General features: G+C 34.9%; 1 protein-coding gene across 1 annotated transcript in view; it reads left to right on the forward strand.

The window, feature by feature from the left end:
• Dera (deoxyribose-phosphate aldolase) overlaps positions 1–22,064 on the forward strand; it is a 105,568-nt gene that overhangs the window by 79,407 nt on the left and 4,097 nt on the right. Inside the window, exon 8 of the mRNA XM_048787185.1 lies at positions 19,442–19,554. Within this exon, the coding sequence (XP_048643142.1) occupies positions 19,442–19,554 (113 nt within the window). The remainder of the gene's footprint in view (positions 1–19,441; positions 19,555–22,064) is intronic.

Here is a 22,064-nt window from a genome sequence, read left to right on the forward strand (position 1 = left end):
ATGAATGAGTAGTAGGTAGGAGAGAGGAGGAGGAGGAGGGAGGGAGGGGAGGGGACGGGAGGGGGGATAGTAGAGGATAGGAAAGGCAGCAGAATACAACATACACTAGTATGGCAGTATGTAAAAAAGTGGATGTGTAACCGATGTGAATCTGCAATATGTATACGGGGTGAAAATGGGAGTTCATAATCCGCTTGAATCAAATGTATGAAATATGATATGTCAAGAGCTTTGTAATGTTTTGAACAACTAATAAAAAAAAGATATATCATGTTATTTATAAAACTCTTAAAACAGTGCCTGGCACTTGCTAAGTGCTGTATAAGTATTAAAAAGAATAATTAAATAAAAATAATTTTTATAATAGGCAGTTGCATGTGTAAAATCATTAAAAACAGTAATATCCGTTATAGATACTATTCTTTATTACAGCTTGCCTAGTACTGAATTCATTTATATTTCGTATGTGTTTGTTAGGTTTATACTATCAACAGGACACTGTGTTGGCTACCAATATCTTGACCCAGGCAGCCACAGCCTTCAGAGACTCTAATTACTGGGGTTGGGGGGTTCAGGGGCAGCCATAAAGAGAAATTGCTCAGCTCACTCAGGCCCGTATCCTTTCTAATTAGCTTTTCTAATTAGACTAGTACGAAGTTTCTTCCTCCATTTGCTGCTACTGCTACAGCTCCTTATGTTCTTCTTTCTTTGATAACATAGTTCCTTTGTCCCTGTTTCCTCAATAACTTGTTCACGCGGATCTCTGGTCTCTTCAGATGGTGGTTCTCCAGTAAGAAATCTGCTGCTCCATGGCTTCTAACTTGCAGCTATTCCTAATAAGTCTTAACAGTTTTCTCAAGTCCACTTTCTCCTGCTTTTTCCTTCTACATTTCATGCAGCTGGATCCAACTCCTGTCTGATTTACCCATGTAGATGGAATGGGGAGTTAGGGCATGGCTAACTGTGGGGGCAATATCACTGGAAATGAACAGATGTAGTGTAGCACTGAATTTCTAGGTCAGCAAAGCTAAAGTAAACAGTTCAGGGACTGTGTGTCAGTTAGGTTTGAGTGTAGCTGCAAATAGCACCGAACCTGACAATGTTTTGAATACTCCCTGTATAATTGCTCTGAGTAGGCATTTATTCCTTGCCTTGAAGTACATGAGAGTCCTCTGTGTCATAGATGTAATTTCTCCATGCACTTCAGGAGTTATTAAATATCAAAATTAACTAAATAAGGAATTTTTTTTCTCCCCATGTATAACAAGAAGTCTGGAAATGTAGGCAGCTACTACCTTTGATTCCTCATGGCATTTGGATTGGTCCCTTTTTGATCTTTTGGTGTTTTTTTTTTTTTTTTTAATCTATTTGTATTTTGTGGGAAGAAAGCAATGGCAATGCCATTTTATGTATATAAAAAACAAAAACAAAACAAAAAAACCAGAAGAGTAGAATTGGGCCAGATAAGATTTTGACAGGGAGAGAGAGGATGCAGGGTACAAGGTATTTCTGCAAAAACAATAAATAGGCTGGTTTAGGAGATGGAATACATAGCAACTAAAAGCGTTGGCTTTGTGAGTTAAATAAACCTGGATTCAAATTCTGTTGATAAAACCAATGTGTTGTTGTCTCACAGGAGCTACCTAATGTCTTAGAGCCTTGGTGTCTTCATTTCTTCCTCTTCTTGTTTGTTGCCTTCAGTGGGGACAGTGAGAGTACCTGCCTTTTGAGGTTCTGTGAAGACGAAGATGAAGTGAGAGCAGATATGTGAAGTGTGTAGGTGGAGCCAAGCATGGAGTGATCTCAGAAAGAGAGGAGATTTACTCTATGGCTACCACTACTACTCATGCTGCTACTAACCTATTGTGTCATGTCATGGCCATCATCAGAACAGCTAGAGTCTAAGATGCTTTCATGAGCAGCTGAATAGAATAGTAGAACTTATATTAAGTTCAAATCCTGGGTAGGGGGAAATCCTAGTTCCTATTCTTTAAGTAGCTAGAGCTTTGTGAAGAAAAAGCCACAGTCAATCTCATCTGTCCATCTTACTCTTAATTTTTCAGATCCTCATATTTAAACATTTTTGTAATTTTTAGTTTCCATGTATTTAGGATAAAAAGCTGGGCCAGAAAGCCTTCTTCTCAAGAGTAAACTTAAGATATTTGTGATAGAAGCACAGATCAGTGGGCCTCTGGTATATGCTGGTACTGTCAGCTGTCTCTCCCGGTTTTCCAAATGCCTCTTCACTTTATAGGTTATCTCTATGAATCTCATTTCCCATTTTGGTGATAAACTTAACAGCTGAATTTTTTTCTTCACCAAGTTTTATATTTTTAGTTATCCATGCGTTCACTTCGGATTTTGACATTTAATAACTCCTGAAGTGCATGGAGAAATTACATCTTATGACATAGAGGACTCTAACATGTACTTCAAGGCAAGGAATAAATGCCATACTCAGAGCAGTTACACAGGGAGTATTCAAAACATTAAAAATGCATCAGAAAGTTAAAATGAAGATTCCAAAGGAAGGTCGATTAAAAACCTTGACAGTGTACATGTTAAGAAACTATACTCTGTTTTCTGCTGTGAGCAAGTTGCCTAAAAATACATGGCCTTTTAATCAAACCTATTAGTTTTGTAATAGAAAGTTCTGTGAGAGACAGATAAAAACCTCTATGTTAAGTATGTGGTTTAAGTTATTTGCCTGAAATATATGTGATTACTGTATGGTCATGTATCATTTCTATTTAAGTTTTAGAAAAGAAACTGATGGCCCTTCTGCTAGGAGGGAAATATAAGAATGAGCCTATATATTCATGGGAAAGACAGTGCCTTGGGGGTGGGGGTGGGGAAAGCAGGTGCCATCCAGGGAGATCCTTGATTAATTCTAGTTAACCTGTAAAGTAGCTCCAGCTTGTGGCCTGTTCAGTATTAACCCATGACTGCCGAAGCACCAGGTCAGGGCCTCTCTTCCTGCCTGGTCCTTACCCCTTTTTCTCCTTGCCTTCTTTCTCCCTCTTTCAACTTGTCTCATGTATCTTCAGGGGTTTGTGACTGATTTCATTCCAGTGATACATAACATGACCTGGCAAGAGTTGGTGGCTTTTTTCTTCCTGTATCTAATCCCCAGAGGATTAGATACAGGAAGAAGCTCTCTCCTTAGCCAGCACATACCTCTTTTGTTGAGGAATCAAGGTCTCTTGGTGGTAACTGAGTGAAAATGAAGAAAGATAAAAATGAAGATGTGACTAGTTGAAAAATAGGGAGAGAATTTTAACATAAATTGTTTGTGAACAGAAAGTATGAGGCAGTATTGTCTCTGTAAGTGGTTGGTAAGTGGGAGCTGCAGGAGCCCAGATGGCCAACCGGAGAGCCCCTTGTGATGAATGCTTTCCACTCAGAGCCTTTCAAGGTCCACCCATCTGTAGGTCTGCTAATGGGAAACAGGAGTTCTCCAGGTACAGCAGAACAATCGCCTCGAGATAAAACTCCCTGCAGAAAAATTAACACAGCTCCTTTTATGAAAGGACAGGTCACAGTAAAAAGTAACTCTACATGGTTATCATTGGTTGTTGAGGAAAAAAGATTTATGATGACATTGAGGTATGATAATCTCAAATATGTTCTGCATTGTTTTTAAAAGCTTTGTGTTTAAAATTCAGAGCACTTTCTAATCCTGATAAAGTAGCCTAATTTTCTAGCTTGCTTTGTTCAGTAAAATGTATTTCTAAATCCATTTTAAGCAGCTATTTCTTCAATTTGAGTAATTTTCTCTCAAGTTAATAGATTGCACACAAGCATACCTGACTTTTAATGTTAATATATGCTATATGTTCCAAACTTGCTACTGACAATAGAAAGCACAATCAAAATGAAATTCAGTTGTTTAAAGCATATCTTGCTTGTTATTTTGTTAAAATATTTCTTCATTTTACTCTTCTTTGCCAAAGTATAGTGATACCAAATCATATTTTACCTTGTATTGAGGTTCTATTTCCTTCTTCCCTCATCACAAAAATGAAGGAAAAAAGAATGTGTTATATAGGGTTGTGTCATTTTTAAGATGAGGTGACTTTAAGACTAGCATATCAATAGAGGACATTTGCCTAACAATGTAATAAATCCCTCCATAAATTAGTTCAGCTATAGGATCTGGCCAAAAGGAAAAGCTTTTGATTTTGAGGTATTTGGTATCAATAATTTGATTTATAGATAGATTTTGCTTTATAGTGAGTCTGAAACACTTTAATGTTTTATCCAGAATATTATACCTGTATAATAACAATGCCTCTGGGTATTTCTGGCTTTTTGGCATTTTCTTTTGATCCTAGGGGACTAATCTAATTGCCATGAATCTTATTTTATTATTATTTTTTTTCCTTTTCAGCCAATGCCACCAGCTCTCTGAAAAACAGGGAGCAATGTGGTAGAGATGGATAAAGATTTTTTTCCTAATTTAAGTGGTCAGTCCAAGAGAAAACACATAATTTATATAACTGAGTTAATGTCTCCTCATGGGGCACAATTCCATAAAGAACAGCCTCATGTGTTCCTATTTCTGTGTCTCCAGTTTCTAGAAGAATACAAGCACATATTAGGTGCTCAGTAAGTATTAAAATGTACTTTGAAGGATTGGGAAAGAGTGGGCACAGAGATGTGAGCACATGTTATACCTGCTCCCGAGTCTTTAAGTGTAATTTTAGAGTTACCCCTGTGGGTCTGAAAACCAAAGAAGACGTTTTTCAGAACAGGATTAAGGGGCCAGCCAACTAGCACTTTTCTAGGGTGCTAATCTATAATAGGCACTGAAAATGTTCAAAGCAGAGAAAATGTATTTACTAGAATTCATCTACTATTTGTGAATTGGGATTAGACAGTGGCATTCTAGGGACATGCTCACCTGTTCCCTGAACAGATAATTTTGCTTTCTTTGCAGGGTGGATCGAGTTGTTCAGAGCTTTGGTTTGCTAAGTGAAGTATTCAAATTTTGGGGCAGAGCCGAATTGTTTGGACAAGAGAGAATAGCCAGGGACTGTCAACTGGGATCTTCTTATTCTATTTTATGTCTGTTTTTTCCCTCAGTATGTTTTAAATCAACTTTGAAAGAATATTGGCCTAAGACGTGTCAGATCATTAGCCTATGCAGATTGATTACATGTTTAGCTGTCTCACTGAAGCCCTAGACCAGTGCTGTCTAATAGAGATATGCAGTTTCATTTTTTTAGTAGTTACATTAATCACTTAAAAAGAAACAGATGAAATAGTAATTATAGTAATATATTTTATTTAACCTAATAAATCCACAATCTGTCATTTCAGAGTGTAATTGATTTAAAAATTACTGTGATATTTTACAATGTATTTTTTTTGTACTAAATATTCAAAGTCCTGTGCATATTTCACACTTAGAACACACCTCAGCTTGGAGTCAACCACATTTCACGTGCTTAGTAGCCCTAAATGGTGTGTGGCCACTGTATGAGACAGTGTAGCCCTTCAATGACAGAGATGAGCCAGGGACTCCCAGCTGACATCACTGTACCACTCCTGAAAAGCCCTTTACCCAAAGTGGCCAGCAGGAAGTTCCTAATGTTGACACTGCGCTGTTAAAGTTTTTGTCAGGAACAGTAAATATAAGTTTGTTGAAGTATTTTTATTTAAAAATAATTCTTTAGTAGTTTAGTGCTTGAATATGAATGCTATTCATTCGGCTAAACTTACCTACTGAGTAAAACATCATTTGTGGATAGCCACATCTGTTTAAAAAAATGATGGGCTACATTTGGATGATCAGAGGAGGCCTGGATTATGGATGTCAAGTATGGGAGCTAAGAGGAAACTACTTACCGAGGAGACTAGAAAGAACCTTGAAGTTCAGGAAAAGGGTAAAGATACAGGTGATTATGTGTGCTTGCCGTTGTCAGATAATGGATAATTTTACTTAAAGTTTATTTTACTAGATAATTTTTCTTTGTCTTCTTTCTCTCTTGTGAACTCACTCCCTCTTTTTTTGTTTCTGTTTTTTTTTTTTTTTTATTGAGACATAATTCACGTACGATAAAGTTCACCCTTTAAAGTGTTCACTTCAAGGGGTTTTAAGTGTATTCACAAAGTCCTGCAGCCATCTATCTAGTTCTAGGGCCCTTTGTTTTTATTATAAATCTTCTAGGGCACACTTACCCCTAATTCTCCTTTGACAATGTACTCAGAAGAGGACAGTGGGGAAGATAGCAACTTTTTTTAGAGTCCATATTTGAACAATTGACCGTTTACAGATTTTTACGAATATTTTTTGAAGAACTAATACGTATTAAAAATTATAGAATGTACAAAGCTGAAGTTTGGAAATATCTTCATATTTCCCAGTTAGATTGTTGATCCAAAATGCTGACCAAGTAACCTTATAAACACATGAATTAATATATTTTTTCCAAATTTAAAGAAAAAAAACCCTTAGAGTTTACAAATTATGTTTAGATGCATTATAAAATTGAAGGTATTTGTATTTGATCAGTAGCTCATTTCCGGAATTACTACAGTTCTGAAATTCATGTTCAGTCACCTAAATTTTATTTTCATTTTTGCATTTTAAATTTTATTATTCATTTCATTTCACTTTGTTTTGAGATGCAAAATCAAAGGAAGAGGGATGAGGGTCTAAACATCTTTATCCTCTGTACTCTAAGGACCGTCTGTCATTCCCACACCAAGGTAATGCAATGAATTATTCAGGATCCCATTGGTTCAGAGGGAAACTTAGACCAATCAAACCATTCTCTGGCAGCTTCTAAGTACCAGACACAATAACCTAAAGTTTAAAAGTGAAAGAAAACTTCTGGCTTATGTGACATAACTCAATGACTCTTATTTGTATATCAAGAGTTCACCACATGTCTTTGAATGGTTAGCATTATTGTTTAGAATATTCTTCCAGCAACATTACTATCAATTACCAAGGATTATAAATCTTGTAGTCCAGTTGAATCATACTAGTTTGCATTCTTTGAAATGGTCACCTCTTTACTTTTACTGAGGGGAAGGGAACTGCAAGGAATGTGGTTATCATGAGCTAATCTTACCCTTAGGGTATTGGAGATATTTTCTCACCCTGAAATTGCAATTGCTTTTTGATTGCCATCTCCTTGAATATGCCTTACTGCTTAATTATGATGCTGTGTTTCCCTGCTCACATGATGGACTGGACCCACAGAGAAGTATTTCCTTAGCTCACTATTCAGATTGAAGGAAAGAACTGGAGAGAACAGTTGGTTTTTATTTTTCTTTCCTTCTTATACCTTTCTTCTTTCTCTTAGAAAATATTTTCCCTTTTCTCACATGGGTAGCTGTTATCTCTGGACCAGGTAAGCGGACCTTTGTGGAGTAATTGTCTACAGATTGAGTATGGTACCCTATTGGTACCCCATAGGAACTTTTGGCTTCCTGCTTTACTCTGGTCAATTCTTCAGTCATGAAACTGGATTTTATATCCTACCCCAAATTATGTTCAAACCTATGTTGAGCAAAAGAATACATACTTGAAGGCTATGTTTTAATTTGGGGCTTCATATTCTTGTATACGTTGTTTATTTCTCTAAAAAGTATCTCATTGCAGATTGCAAGTATAAATTAGTGTCAGAATTACCATACAAAACTCTCTTGCTAACTTTGATCGGTAATTTCTTAGGGAGTGCTAGAAAACATGGGGCTAATGAATAATGTGCCCAGAAGCTCTTATTATAGGGTTGGCATGAATTCCACTAATGACAAGCTTTCTCAAGCAGCAGTTGATTTTAAATCCTATTTTTCATTAGTAAAGTATAAAATGTTAATAATACCTTCCATTGTGCTGTTCTTTTGTAGCATAGTAGCACATATCTTCCATGTTCACCAAGACTCTTTTTAAGATCTTACTAGTAACTTCCTATGTCATAAATAAGATTTGTTCAGGAAATAAAAATGTATGTTTTCCCATTGTTAGCTATATGTTTTTCTAATAATCACATCTGAAGCTTATTATGCAGTAATAGCCTTAAGATATTATTTTTTTTAAATGTACTACTTTGGTCTTAATACTAGTTTTTAATCTCTTCTTGTTTCTATGAAGTCTGAATGAGATTTTCAAAATTGAATAATAATTTGATCCGTTAATCTTTTGAAGCTAGTAATTTTATTTTCCTCTCTTTGCAGTCTCTGAGGTTCGCAAATGAATAGAGCTTCATTACTGCAGTCTGCATTTAATAACCATTATCCATTATCTTGTAATTAAGACTCCCTGTAACGAATCATGAGGACAATGCAAAAATACATAGTACATTTCTTTAATGAACTGGAAAATGTTCATCTTGTTCTATTTAGTAATGAGTTGCTGAATAGTCATTAAATCCACTGGAGAATAGAGCTAGATGGATTTTGAAGACTGTCTTGAGTTTGTGGTTAATCTATTAGAATTAAAATTTCATCTTCTATTTTTATCAACAGCTGATTAGAAGTCATTCTGTTTGACCAAATTGATTAGAAGACCATATACAAGGGCAGCTGTTGTTTAATGAAAGTTTTTAATGAAACTGTACCACGGAGACTTGTAATTATAGGCCACAGAAAAGCTTTGAGTAGCTTTAGACCACAAAAAAACAGTATTAAGCTAAAGATTTCAAATAAGGAAAATAAAAAGTACAATTTAATATAATACTATAACTTTATTATTAATTTTATTTCAACTAATCATAGTTGAATTCTAGTCTATTTAGTGTTTTTTTTTTTTAAGGATTCTCATCTCCTAGTTTAGTCATTTTGTTGATTGTGAGCATGATGAAAAAACATTTGAATGGATAGCATATTTTAATTGTGAGGTATTTTCTCATAAAGTTTTCCCCCAAGCTGAGCACAGGTAGGCTTGGCTAATGTTGAATTTGCATGAGCTCTGAGGAGGGTCTTCAGTGCTCTGTGGTAGTGGTAATTCAGAAGATAACATTTATTTCTCTAAGGTAATTTTATTTTAGCAGAGGGGCAAGGGCAGCAATATTAAAATGAGAAGTGAAACAAAAGAACATGCCTACTAGGTCTCATTGGAAAATCCATTGTTCTTTTGACAGTGGTGAAGTACCAGTGTACTTTCTAAACTTAGATTTTTTTTTTCTGGATTTAAAGAAATAGCCAGTGAGTGTATACCTGAATTATGTGTGACTTTATTGTCTTTCCTCAATGTATCCAATATAGTCAGTAAAGTTAACATTCCAAAATATGGGTTTTACGTTATAAGACCTCATATTGCCTAAAGAATAGAGCGCAATTTATGTTTGCAGGTTCAGAGTCTTCTATATGATGTTTTACATAAGGGACATTTATAGTAACATATTCTGGAACGTGCATTCATATACTGCCTCCCCCAACACAGATTCCTTAGGGGTATACATTCTTTATTGTTTGGATATTCCTTATTCTTTTGTACTTTGGGATTTTTCTAAGGGAGAGATTCTTCCATGTGCCCCTCTGATTTTTAACATTTATCTTTTCTTCAAGGTCTATGGCAAATCTTACCTGTTCCAGAAGTCTTCTTGTATTATTCTGGCTTATGTAGATCTCTTTGAACCTTTCTAGTCTTACTGATCATACTTGGTGTATGTCCAAAATACCATACACACCATGTGTATTCTTATTTCAACCCATATCTGATCTCTGGATGATTAAGGCTTGGCTTGGTATTTAATGACTTCTAATTCCAACTTTGATGTGTGAAGAACTTGGAAGTTCTACTCCTGTTCTCAGAGGGAGAAACAGCTAAATTAACTGAAAATCAATCACTTTTCTCAGAAGCTACAAAGAATTAAGTTTGCAAGGTAAACTACCAGTTTTTCCGTCAGTGGAGGCACATGAATCCTGAGAGTCACAATGTAAATCTGCTTAACTGGAATGGAAGCTGCTAGAGCCAAAAACTAGTAGGAAAGCTGAAATGGCAATTTTGACAGTTTTTGGAGACTAACTGTGGCCCTTACACTGTTGTGGGTTTTACCTCTGGGTATTCTACCAAGTTTTCAGAGTGAAGAGTTAAGTAAGGTCCTTTCTTGGCTATGGAAGGAGAAAGGGTTAGGGTTAGGAGAAAGGGGAAGATAATTATTATGAGATATGACCAGAGTGTTCCACATAACAAAGTCCACTTTCCAGGGCAAAGACTTTACCAGATTCACTCTTCTTGCCAAGGATTGCTTTTGCTACTTTGGGTCACTTATTTTTCCAGATGAATTTCATGATTACCGTTCTACTTCTATGAGGAATGTCATTGGTGGAATTACTCTTCAGACCCTAAACTATACTACAGAGCAATAGTAACAAAAACAGCATGGTATTGGCACCAAAATAGACTTATACACTAATGGTACAGAATAGAGGACACAGAGACTAATCTATATAACTACACAGTTATCTTATATTAGACAAAGGCACCAAAAATGTACATTGGAGAAAAGATAGCCTCTCCAACAAATGGTGCTGGGAAAACTGGAAGTCTACATGTAACAAAATGAAATTAAACCTCTAACTCTTACCATGCACAAAATTTAACTCAAAGTGGATCAAGGATCTAGGAATTAAACCAGAGACCTTGCACCTAATGGAAGAAAAAGTAGGCCCAAATCTCCATCATATCAGATTAGGCCCCAACTTCCTTAATAAGATTACTATAGTGCAAGAATATATAAACCAAGAATCAATAAATGGGATGGATTCGAACTAAAAAGCTTCTTCTCAGCAAAAGAAACAACCAGTGAGGTGAATAGAGACCCTACAGAATGGGAGCAAATCTTTACCACAAGCACATCAGATAGAGCACTAATTAAAGCACTCAGAAACCTTAACACTAAAAAACCAAATGACCCAATCAATAAATGGGTCAAGGAACTGAACAGACACTACTTAGAAGAGGATATACAATCAGTCAACAAACATATGAAAAAATGGTCAACATCTCTAACAATTAGAGAAATGCAAATCAAAACTACTCTAAGATTTCATCTCACTCCAGTCAGAATGGCACCTATCAAGAATACAAACAACAATAAGTGTTGGTGAGGATGTGGGGAAAAAGGCACACTCATAAATTGCTGGTGGGACTGCAAATTGGTGCAGCTAATCTGGAAGCAGTATGGAGATTCCTTGGAAAACTTGGAATGGAACCACCATTTGACCCAGCTATCCCACTCCTTGGCTTATACCCAAAGGACTTAAAAACAGCATATTACAGAGACACAGTCATGTCAATGTTTATAGCAGTACAATTTACAATAGCTAAACTGTGGAACCAGCCCAGATGCCCTTCAGTAGATGAATGGACAAGAAAACTTTGATATATATACACAATGGAACATTACTCAATTTTAAAAGAGAATAAAATCATGGCATTTTCAGGTAAATGGATGGAGTTGGAGAATATAATGCTAAGTGAAGCAAGCCAATCCCAAAAAACCAAAGGTGGAATGTTTTCTTTGATATGAGGATGCTGACTCATAATAGTGATGGAAGGGAGCATGAGAGGAATGGAGGAACTTTGGATAGGGCAAAGGAGAGGGAGGGGGCAAGGTGGTTGGAATGATGGTGGAATGAGACATCATTACCCTAAGTACACGTATGAAGACACAAATGGTATGAAAATTCTTTGTGTAAAGTGACTTGAAAAATTGTGCTCTGTATGTGTAATATGAAATGAATTGTATTCTGCCATTGTGTATAGCAAATTAGAATTAAAAAAAAGAAGCCAGTCTAAAAAAATTAAAAAAAAAAAAGACTTTACCAGAGTCTTTTCCCACTAGGGATCCTTATCCCTTGTAGTCCTCTTGTCCCACCAATGTAGGGGGAGAAGTTTTAAAAAGTGTGTGAAATCACAGTACAGGGATATAGGCCCATCTCTTATGTGATTTAGTAATACTTCCCCTTCCTCTTTATTATCACCACACCAACATGGCCCCAGTGTAATAATGGCAAATTACACCTGTTAGAGCTGATACACTATCACTGAGGAGGAGATTTAGGGAAGCCCAAAGCAAACAGGGGAGGCAAAAACAAGGCTAGTATGGGAATTTGAGGACTGTGGCATCTATAGTTACAGCAAAATTAAACATAGCCCAACTCCTAGCTAGATTAACATAAAATCTCACAGAGAGGCCTGTTTTGTTCCTCTTACCCAATACATCATATGTGGCTTTCAACAAGACAAGGTAAGCATCAGAACAGATTCAGATATAACATAGATGTTGAAATTATATGATAAAGAATCTAAAATAACTATGACTATTAGTAATGGGTTTACTGGAAAAATAGACAACATGAAAAAATACAGGCAATATAATCAGAGATGGAAATGCTAAGAAAGAATCAAAAGGAAATTCTAGAAGTTAAAAATATTGGAACAAAAATGAAGAATTTCTTTAATGGGCCCATTAGTAGACAGAATACAGCTGAGAATCAATGCTCATGAAGATAAGTCAATAGAAACTTCCTAAACTAAAATGTAAGCAAAAAAAAAAAAAAAAAAAAAAAAAAAAAAAAGATGGGGGTGAGGTGAGCAGAAAACAAAACATCCAAAATCTTTGGGATAAATTAAAAAGTTATATATAATTGGAATACGACGAAAGAATAAACAGAGCAACAATATACTGGAAGTAATAATAGTTAAGAACTTTCCCAAAATACTGGACACTAAACCAGTTGTCCTGGAAGCTCAGAGAATGTCAAGTAGGATATATATGCCTATATATTCTAACTTTCTTTCTCTCTCTCTACACACACACCCCTACACCAACCTGCATCTAGAAATATCATACTTAAATTGAAAAAAAAAATCAAAGACAAATAGAAAATCTTGGGGTAAAAAAAGCTACAGAAAGAAAACACTTATAGAAGAAAAAAAATAATTCTAACAGTCTTCTCATCAGAAACCATGTCAGCAAGGAGTGGAATGCAATTTTTTCAATATTTATTTTTTAGTTGTAGTTGGACACAATACCTTTATTTTATTTTTTAATGTGGTTCTGGGGAACGAACCGAGAACCCCACACATGCTAGGTAAGCGCTCTACCACTGAGCCACAACCCCAGCCCACTACCAGTGTTTAAAGCAAAAATATAACAACCTATAGTTCTATACCCAGTGAAATTATCATTCAAAATTGAGCTCAAACAAAAGCAAAGGGACTTCACTACTAGACCTTTCTGTAAGAAATGTTAAAAGAAGTTCTTCAGGGAGGAAGAAAACAATATAAATCAGAAAGTCTGGTCCATTAAAAAAGGAAAGAAGAATATCAGGGAAGAAAAAAATGAAGATTAAAATTAATTTTTCTTAATTGACTTTAAAGATAACTATTTAAAGTAATAATATAACTATTGAGTGATTTATCATATAAGTAACTGAAATGAATGACATCAGTATTATGAGATATAAGAGAATGAAATTAGGAATATTTTGTTAAAAGATGTCTGCAGTACCCATATGATAGTATGGTATTATTTGAAGGTGAACCTACATTAGTTAGAAATATAAGTTGAAAACTCTAGGGCAATCACTAAAAAATTTACTGAATAAGTATAATTGATATGATGAGGGTAGATGAAATGGAATCATATAAAATGCTTAAAGCCAGAGAAGGCAGAAAAAATAGGTATAAAATTCAAGAAAAAATGCAAAAGTTAAAGACACTGTAGATATTAATGGCTAAATATGCTAATTAAGAGATAGTAAAAAAAGCAAGCTGCTACTATATGGTGTCCATAAGAAATTCACCTTAAATGTAGAAGATTAAAAGTAAAGGGTTGGAGAAAGATATACCAAGCCAACTTATATTAGTTTCAGACAAAGAAGACTTTAGAAAAGGTACATTATCAAATATTATAAAATATATATATCAAATATTATATATATGATCATATATCATATATATATATCAAATATTATAAAAATGATATTACATGCTGAGAAAGAAGTCATTTCTTCAAGAAAACAGAACAATCGTAAGTCTGTCTGTGCCTAGCAAGAGCATCAAAATATATGAGGCAAAATTCAATGCAACTGAAAAAAAAGTATAGATAAGTCTATCATAGCTGGAGACTTCAAAACCCTTGTTTCAGTAAATGGTAACTCAAGCAGGCAGAATAACAGCAAGGATATGTTTGACCTGAAGAGCAAAAAGTAGGATATATGTGCCTATATATATAGGCATATATATCCTACTTGACATTCTCTGAGCTTCCAGGACCACTGGTTTAGTGTCCAGTATTTTGGGAAAGTCCTTCAACATGATCAAATTGACACTCAGAGAAAGCTCCATCTAACATCAGCAGAATACGTATTCAAGTTGACATGGGACATTAATTATGGTAGGCCATATTCACGCCCACAGACCATACCCTGACAAACTTAAAGAATACAAATCATATAAGTGTTTTCTGAGAGCACAAGGAATGGACTTAGAAACCAATAGCCAAAAGATAGGTGAAAAATACCTAAGTGTTTGGAAATTAAACAACATAATCCTAAATAACAAATGGGTCAAAGAAGAAGCTTGAAATTTTTTAAAAATTTGAACTAAATAATAATGAGAATTATCATTATTTATGGGATGACTCAAAAGCAGTTGCTTGGAGGAAAACTTATTGGATGCATATATTAGAAAAGGAAAATTGTTTTAAATGAATAATGTAAGCTTTTACATTATTTTACATTAAGTAGAGAAAGAAGAGCAATTAAGCCTAAAGCAAATGGAAGAAAAAAATAGAAGTTAGAACACTACTTAATGAAATGAAAAGCAAAAACAATAAAAGGAAAAAATAAACAAAACAAAACAAAACAAAAAAAAACAAACCTAAATGCTGCTGCTTTGAAAACTTAATAAGTTTGGTGACTCTCTAGCTAGGCTGATCAAGAATAAAAGAGATAAAATACAAATTACCCATACCTGAAAAGAAAGAGGGGTTATCACTACTGTTCCCATGAACATTTAAAGGATAAAAAGGATTATATGAAAAACATTATACCCACAAATTGGATAATGTGGATGAAATGCATTAATTCCTTGAAAGACATAAGCAACCAAAACTCACAAGGACAAATAGTCTTGTTGGCCTATATCTATTAAAGAAATTATTTAAATTTATTAATTTTATATTTACATAAAGTATTTTATGTGAATGTTTATATGAATTATATAAGTTGTTTATATAAGTCATGTGAACATCATTATTTATGTAAATGTTTTATAAAATGTTTAGCTAATAAATATAAAGTGGTTTCATATTATTAATAATTTAACCTTATTAAAGAGCAGTAATTATAAGCTTCCCAAAGAAAGCACCTATATAGTTTAACTGATGAATACAGCTAAAATTTAAGAAATAATACCTCTTCGCAATCTCTTTCAGAAAATAAAAGAGAGAACACCTATTTTATGAGACCATTATTACTGTAACACCAAAACCTGAAAAAAGACACTACAAGAACAAAAAGTTATTGAATAATATCTTTTATAAATATACATATAATCTACAAAATGTTAGCAAAATGAGACTGACAATGTATGAAAAAGAATTATACAATATGACCAAATGTGATCTACTCCAGGTATGCAATTCTGGTTCAACATAGTTTAATCCACCATATCAATAAGCTTAAGAGAAAAAAAAAATAAGCTTAAGAAGAAAAATCAACCCCACTCCAGTCATGAGAAAAACACCAATCATCAGTCAAGAGACATTATACAGAATACCTGACCAGTACTTTCAAAACTGACCAAATCTTCAGAATCAGGAAAATCTAAGGAATTATCGTAGTCAAGAGGAATCTATAGAGAAATAAAAAAATGTAGTATTCTGGATGGGATGGAATAGTGAGTAAAACAAAAGAAATTTAAAGTATGGGCTTTGAGTAATAATAATTCCTTAATTGTAATAAATCTACCACACTAATGTAAGAAGGTAGTAAGAGGGGAAACTGCATGTGGGGTAAACTCTGTATTACCTCTGTAATTTTTCTGTAATCCTAAGTGGGTTCTAAACTTAAAAATAAATAAATAATATTTTATTCTGAGCCCCCTGCCCAGTTTTATTACTGGGACTGGAATGAAACACAAATTTGTTTTTCCTTCCTCATTAATCATTTAAAGTTAGAAAATATTGTAGTTTCCTTTTTATTGGTCCCTGTGGCTGGCCATCCGTCCATCCATCTAGAGTTCCTCCTGTGTGCCACCCTCTGGGACATAGAAGTGTATAGGAAGGTTGTAGCATATGAACCAGACCTGCATACAATACAGTCAAGAAAATGGAGCAGACAAATAAACACTTGAAGCCACTGTTGCCATTCTGGGCAACTGTTGCTACCTTAGTAGATGCTCTGGCCCTTCCAATATATTAGGAAGAGTTTTTCCAAACTTACCCTGCCAAAGGAAGTTGGCTCTTTTGAAAAACTGCCAGGTAGTGTGATTTTTTAATGATCATGTCCCACCCCTCTTTTTTAATAGCCCTTCAAATATGGCCTTGGTCTTTTATCTTAAAAACTTCTCTTCTAGGATGCTTAGTATTTTGATGCTATTCAGTGTTGTACTTCAATGGCTTCTAGTAAATCAAAAGATGATGTCAATATTAGGAAAATACATTTGGGTCTCATTGTGAATTCTTTTGGGATGTTTCCCTTAACTGCTTACATGGAGGCTTTAGTCTCTTCCTTTTTCTTTTCTTTTGTTTTTCTTTCTTTTTTTTTTTTTTTTTGGTGCTTAACCACTTAGCTACACCCCCAGCCCAGCCCATTTTATTTTTTTTATTTAGACATAGGATCTCGCTAAGTTGCTTAGGGCCTTGCTAAGTTGTTGAGGCTAGCTTTGAACTTCTGATTCTCCTGTCTCAGCCTTCTGAGCTGCTGAGGTTACAGGTATGCACCATTGTGCCTGGCTTCAGTCTTCCCTTTGCTCATCTTATTTTTATGTTTTAAGGGCCAGGCTTTAGGCACTCACCCATTCATGTATCAATGGACAGATATGATGAACTCATGAGGTAACTATCCTAGTAACACGTGACTACTGCAAGGCCTTTGCACTTTCTTTTTCCCTGGTTGTAATGCTCTTTCCCTAGATTTCCTTCATTCAGTATCTATTTGAGTTCCATTGATCAGAGATGCTATCATGATGACTCTTTAAACAAAACTGCCTCTCCTCAACTTCATCACTCTGACTCATTACATTGTGTTACGTTTCTACAGAGCAACTATTTCCATTTGACATTTATATTTGTTTATTGCCTTTCTCTTCTAGAACATCTCTTCACAAGGACAGTTTTTTTTGTTTTTTGGGTTTTTTTTTTTTTTTGGGTCTATTCCAAGCATTTAGAATGAGTTCAACACTTAATAAGCACTCAGCAAGTATTTGTTGAATGACTGTCTGTATGGTAGGCATGCCTCCATTCTTCCTAGTAACCTACAGACCCAAAGAAAAGAAGGCTTCCTGTGACCTCTTCTGATATGTCAAGAGTTTCCCTGGTATCTACACAGATTGCACACCTACCTCAGGTCTTTGCTTCATTTATATTTGTATAATACTTGACAGTTTTTTTCATACAGAGTGTATCTTTTGATAGTCTTGTATAACACTCTGAAGCAAGTAGGAATTTTTTAGACCTATTTTATAAACGAGGAAGGTAAGGAAATTGAATTTGCAAGGTGACTTCTAGCTCACTGAGTGATCTGTGTTTTTCCTCTACCTGTATCTTGAAAATATGATTTTAAGAAAAGAGCCTGAATTATTTGTTTTGTATTTTCCATGTGCCTGTTCACAGTATGTTTTATAAAGGGGTATCTGCCTGAGACTTTTAGTGCACAGAACTGTTGTGGAAGTAATTTTGTTCAAATGAAACTAGAGGGGAAAGTTTTGGCTACTTTTTCCTATAGATTCTGTCTTTCATGGACCTTCAAAAAGACTCTCATATTAGTTTTAGTGTGGTTTCACAGATTTGGTGGACTAGGGCTGTGAATTTGTACATGAATCACCTGGGAACCTTCTTTATGTTAGAGTCTGAATCAGTTGGTCTGGTTGATTTAAATTTACATATAAAATTATACATATTTATGGAGTACTGTGTAAATTTTTTTTTTTAGTACATGTATACATTGGTTAATGTTCAAGTCTAGATAAACATGTCTATCTCCTGAAACACTTATCTTTTCTTTGTGGTAAAAACATTAAAAAACCTAACCATTAGCTTTGTTTGTTTGTTTAATATACAGTATACTTCCATGATCCACAGTCACCCTGTTGAACACCAGGTCATATTTCTCTAGACTATAACTTAATGTCTGTTGACCTTTCCCTGTCCCCTTCTTCCCTACTTTCTATAGTGGTCCTGTGGTGCCTGCGCATCACTCACATTTTGAGTATTTCAGGGATAGGTATCCATATGAAAGATGGATTCTTTATTTGGGTGACCTTCATAAATGAGGAAGTTTCTTAGACACATTGTATGTATCTAAAATTCTACATGTGCACATATTCTTACTATGTGACCTCATGTGAGTTACTTCACTTTCCTGTGCCTTCATTTTCTCTTTAAAGATGGAGCTCCTAGGTAAGATAGAAGGGAGGTACCGGACAATGAAATTGACCAAATTATATTGTGTGCATGTATGAATATATAACAGTGAATCCCACTATTATTTATAGTTGTCATGTACCAATTTAAACATTTTAAAAAAATAGAAAAAAAGATGGAGATGATATTAGTACTTAGTAAGGATTGACTGAGCTAATAATTGTAAAGTACCAGATTTATAATGCATAGCATGCAGCACTCAATGCATCTTAGCTCTTGTTATCATTTCCTTCTGTCCTTGTGCTATTCTATTAAACTACATAAACAGATTTAAGATATATTTGAAAGAAGGAAGTTGTTAAAATATTTGCAAAGTATGCAATAGCATGGTGTCATTCATGAAAATCCTAATCTGGTTGGAAGACACCATGCTTTCAATAATGAACAATGCAGTAGGAATCAGCTCATGGTGATTATTATCATAACTGTGCTGTGTACTTTCTATCAAGCATGGGAAAGTGAGTACCCCAGCTTTATGGTAAAGTGTCATGATATGTGATCTTAAACACAGGGCATAAATTGTTTTTATTCATCTCATACATTAAACAGACCATACTAATTTTAATTGTGGTGTGGAAATATGGAGGCAGGAGTTCCAGAGGTCCCTGAGAATTTATTTGGCACCTAGATTAATTCATTTGACGGTAAGAAGGAAAAAAAAATACAAAAGTATTTTAAAGGTAGATTTTAGTTATAGTTTTTCAGTTAATTAATGAAAAGTAAAGTTGTGTTCCTCAGGGGAAAAAGTTTACACAATTCATTTCTTTCACTGACTTAAAATAAAAAATAAGTTTTTAATTAACATGGGAGTTTTTCTTTTGTTTTAGGATCAGATTTTATTAAGACCTCTACTGGAAAAGAAACAGTAAATGCCACCTTCCCGGTAGCTATAGTAATGCTACGGGCCATTAGAGATTTCTTCTGGAAAACTGGAAACAAGGTATATTATTGCCAGCAAATCTTTCTTCAGAGTAAAGATAATGTTATTTATAATACTCGTTACAGCTACCACGATAACTGTCTTTTTATGCAGAAGGTGTGAATGAGTTACCTTTATTAAGATAAATGTTTAATTTACCTTTCATTATGAAAGAACACATTTATAGGGAAAATGTGTGATTAACGAAAGTGAGTGTGAGTGTGGGAGTAAGTATGTGTGATCAAGATGTAAACTTGCTGCGTGTCCTTTTATTAACCGAAGACAATTTTATCACTGACAAGAGATTCCTAAATGGGCTCTTTAACGAACTAATTCTGCTGCAACACAGAGCTTTCTGGCAAGGCGTTGGCCAGTGAAAACAGGTTAATGCAGAAATTAAACTTCCTTGAGGAATGGAAAGAATTGCAGAGTAACATTTATTGAATGATAAGCTGTGGTGGTGATATGAAAAGTATGCAATATAATGGGAAATAATCTTTTCCTGTCATTATTGAAGGACACACATAAATTGGTTTTTCTGTTGGGAAACCCCCGGTCCAGAAAAACTTATTACTTTTAATAATATGAGGTGAAGAGAAAATTCTCGAGGAGATGAACTTATTAAACAAAATAATGAAATGCTGTGAAACAGCAGGGAAAAGGTAGCTAGACGTTATATAGCTCTTGAATTAAATATCCATTTTTGTGTTTTATGGCAGTTGGATGTGCTCTTTGGAAGACTGTTAAGCTGAGGAGGGTATATGCTAGCTTTTGTCAGCTTTTCGAAAAATAATACATATTTTTTGAAACATATGAAGTTAAAAGGGAAAATGTGTATGAGGTGTTTTTTAAAAATGATTTTGGATTTTCCTTTCACTTCAAATTACTTGTGTAGCTGCATATTATCTCAAAGGATTTTTTACATCATAGGAGAAAAAGATGGAGAGAGAATGTGTGTGTGTGTGAGTGTGTGTGTGTGTGTGTTTAATGTGACTTTCCCTTCCTGAGGGGCATCTTTTAAAAACAGTCTCTTGATTTCTGCCAAGTAGGTCCCCCCAAAAGACCTTTAATCCTTCACCAACTGGATACTATGACTGTATATGTGACTGTAGTTTATTTTGGAATTGGATTTTTTTTTTTTTAATATACTGGTTGTAAGGGGAAATAAACCCCCTTTTCTCCCTCAGAATAACCTCACATCTGAAGTACAAATAGAAGAAATATTTATTGTGACCTACATATAACAGCACTTCCAATTTGAATAACCTCTACTTGAAAGTCTTTCTGCAATGATAAGTTAAAGAAAGTAAGTTAAAGTTATCTGCAAATAAGTTAAAGAAAAACATGTGTAAAGAAAGAAAGAAAGAAAGCTATAAAAATGAAAAATCTGTCTTTGGTCCCTCAGTAGAAACTACCACTACTCATTAGACCAGTAGTTCTCAGTTTCAGCCAAAGAACATCAAAATCAAATGTGAGGAGCTGGGGATATAGCTCAGTTGGTAGAGTGCTTGCCTTGCATGCACAAGGCCCTAGTAGGTTCAATCCCCAGAGCACCCCCCCGCCCCGTCTCCACCATCACAAAATCAAATGTGAGATTTTTTTATGCATATTGATGCCTGGACTACCATCCCTGGATATTCTGGGGTATTCTTCAGGCATATGCATTTCATAAACTCCATTGTCAGGGTTTAAACATGCCATTTAGAACCCAATTCTGTTTTGCTCTCAGTGAGCAGCTATTGAGTAGTTAACCATGTGCCATGTTAACCTATCTTGGAATGCAAAAATGAACACGATTCTTCCCAGAAAAGCTCTTAGCCAACATGCAGAATATTTCAAAGAAAAAGTTTTTAAGTCCTCAGTGTTCTAGACCAGGTTTCAGAGCGGGGGATATTTTGCTTTTTCAATCCTCTCTTAATTGCATTGCATTTCCCCCTCAGTTTAATAAACTAAGTCCAGCTGGTTTTAAGAAAAGGACACAGGTACAAGTCAAACCATTCTCATTAATCATGTTTGACTTCAAACAAGGAGGATCTGTGTATGTGTTTGCAAATCATGGTACAGCTTTTGGGTTGCTGACAAGTTGCACTAGCAGCCCTTAGATGGTAAAGTTTCTACTTCATTGATTTAAGCGGTGTTTTACAATGTCATCAGCCGCCTTCCAGACCATGATTAGTGTCACTCCTGAGAAGCAGAGGTTTAATATTTCATAACTGATTTCATTACAGATTTATGTTTTCCATATTCTCTCCCTCAAAAAAAAAAAAAAGATTAACTTATATAAGAACCTTCCTTTGGAAACATTGCCAAACAGACTTGCTGACACAAATTGAACTATATAGAAAATCTATATGAAATACTGCCTAATTGACAGAAAGACCCCTGTGATTAACATGTATGCTAATATCAGCTAATTGATTTTTTTTCTCCTTTCCTCAACAAATAACCTCATCCTGCAGCCCCCACCCCTCTGTCTTACCAAGTCCTGGCTTGGGCAGGGGAGTAACAGCAAATTTGGTTAGAAATGCTGC

Source organism: Marmota marmota, unplaced genomic scaffold (genome assembly GCF_001458135.2).
Source record: "Marmota marmota marmota unplaced genomic scaffold, marMar, whole genome shotgun sequence".
Taxonomy (NCBI): Eukaryota; Metazoa; Chordata; class Mammalia; order Rodentia; family Sciuridae; genus Marmota; species Marmota marmota.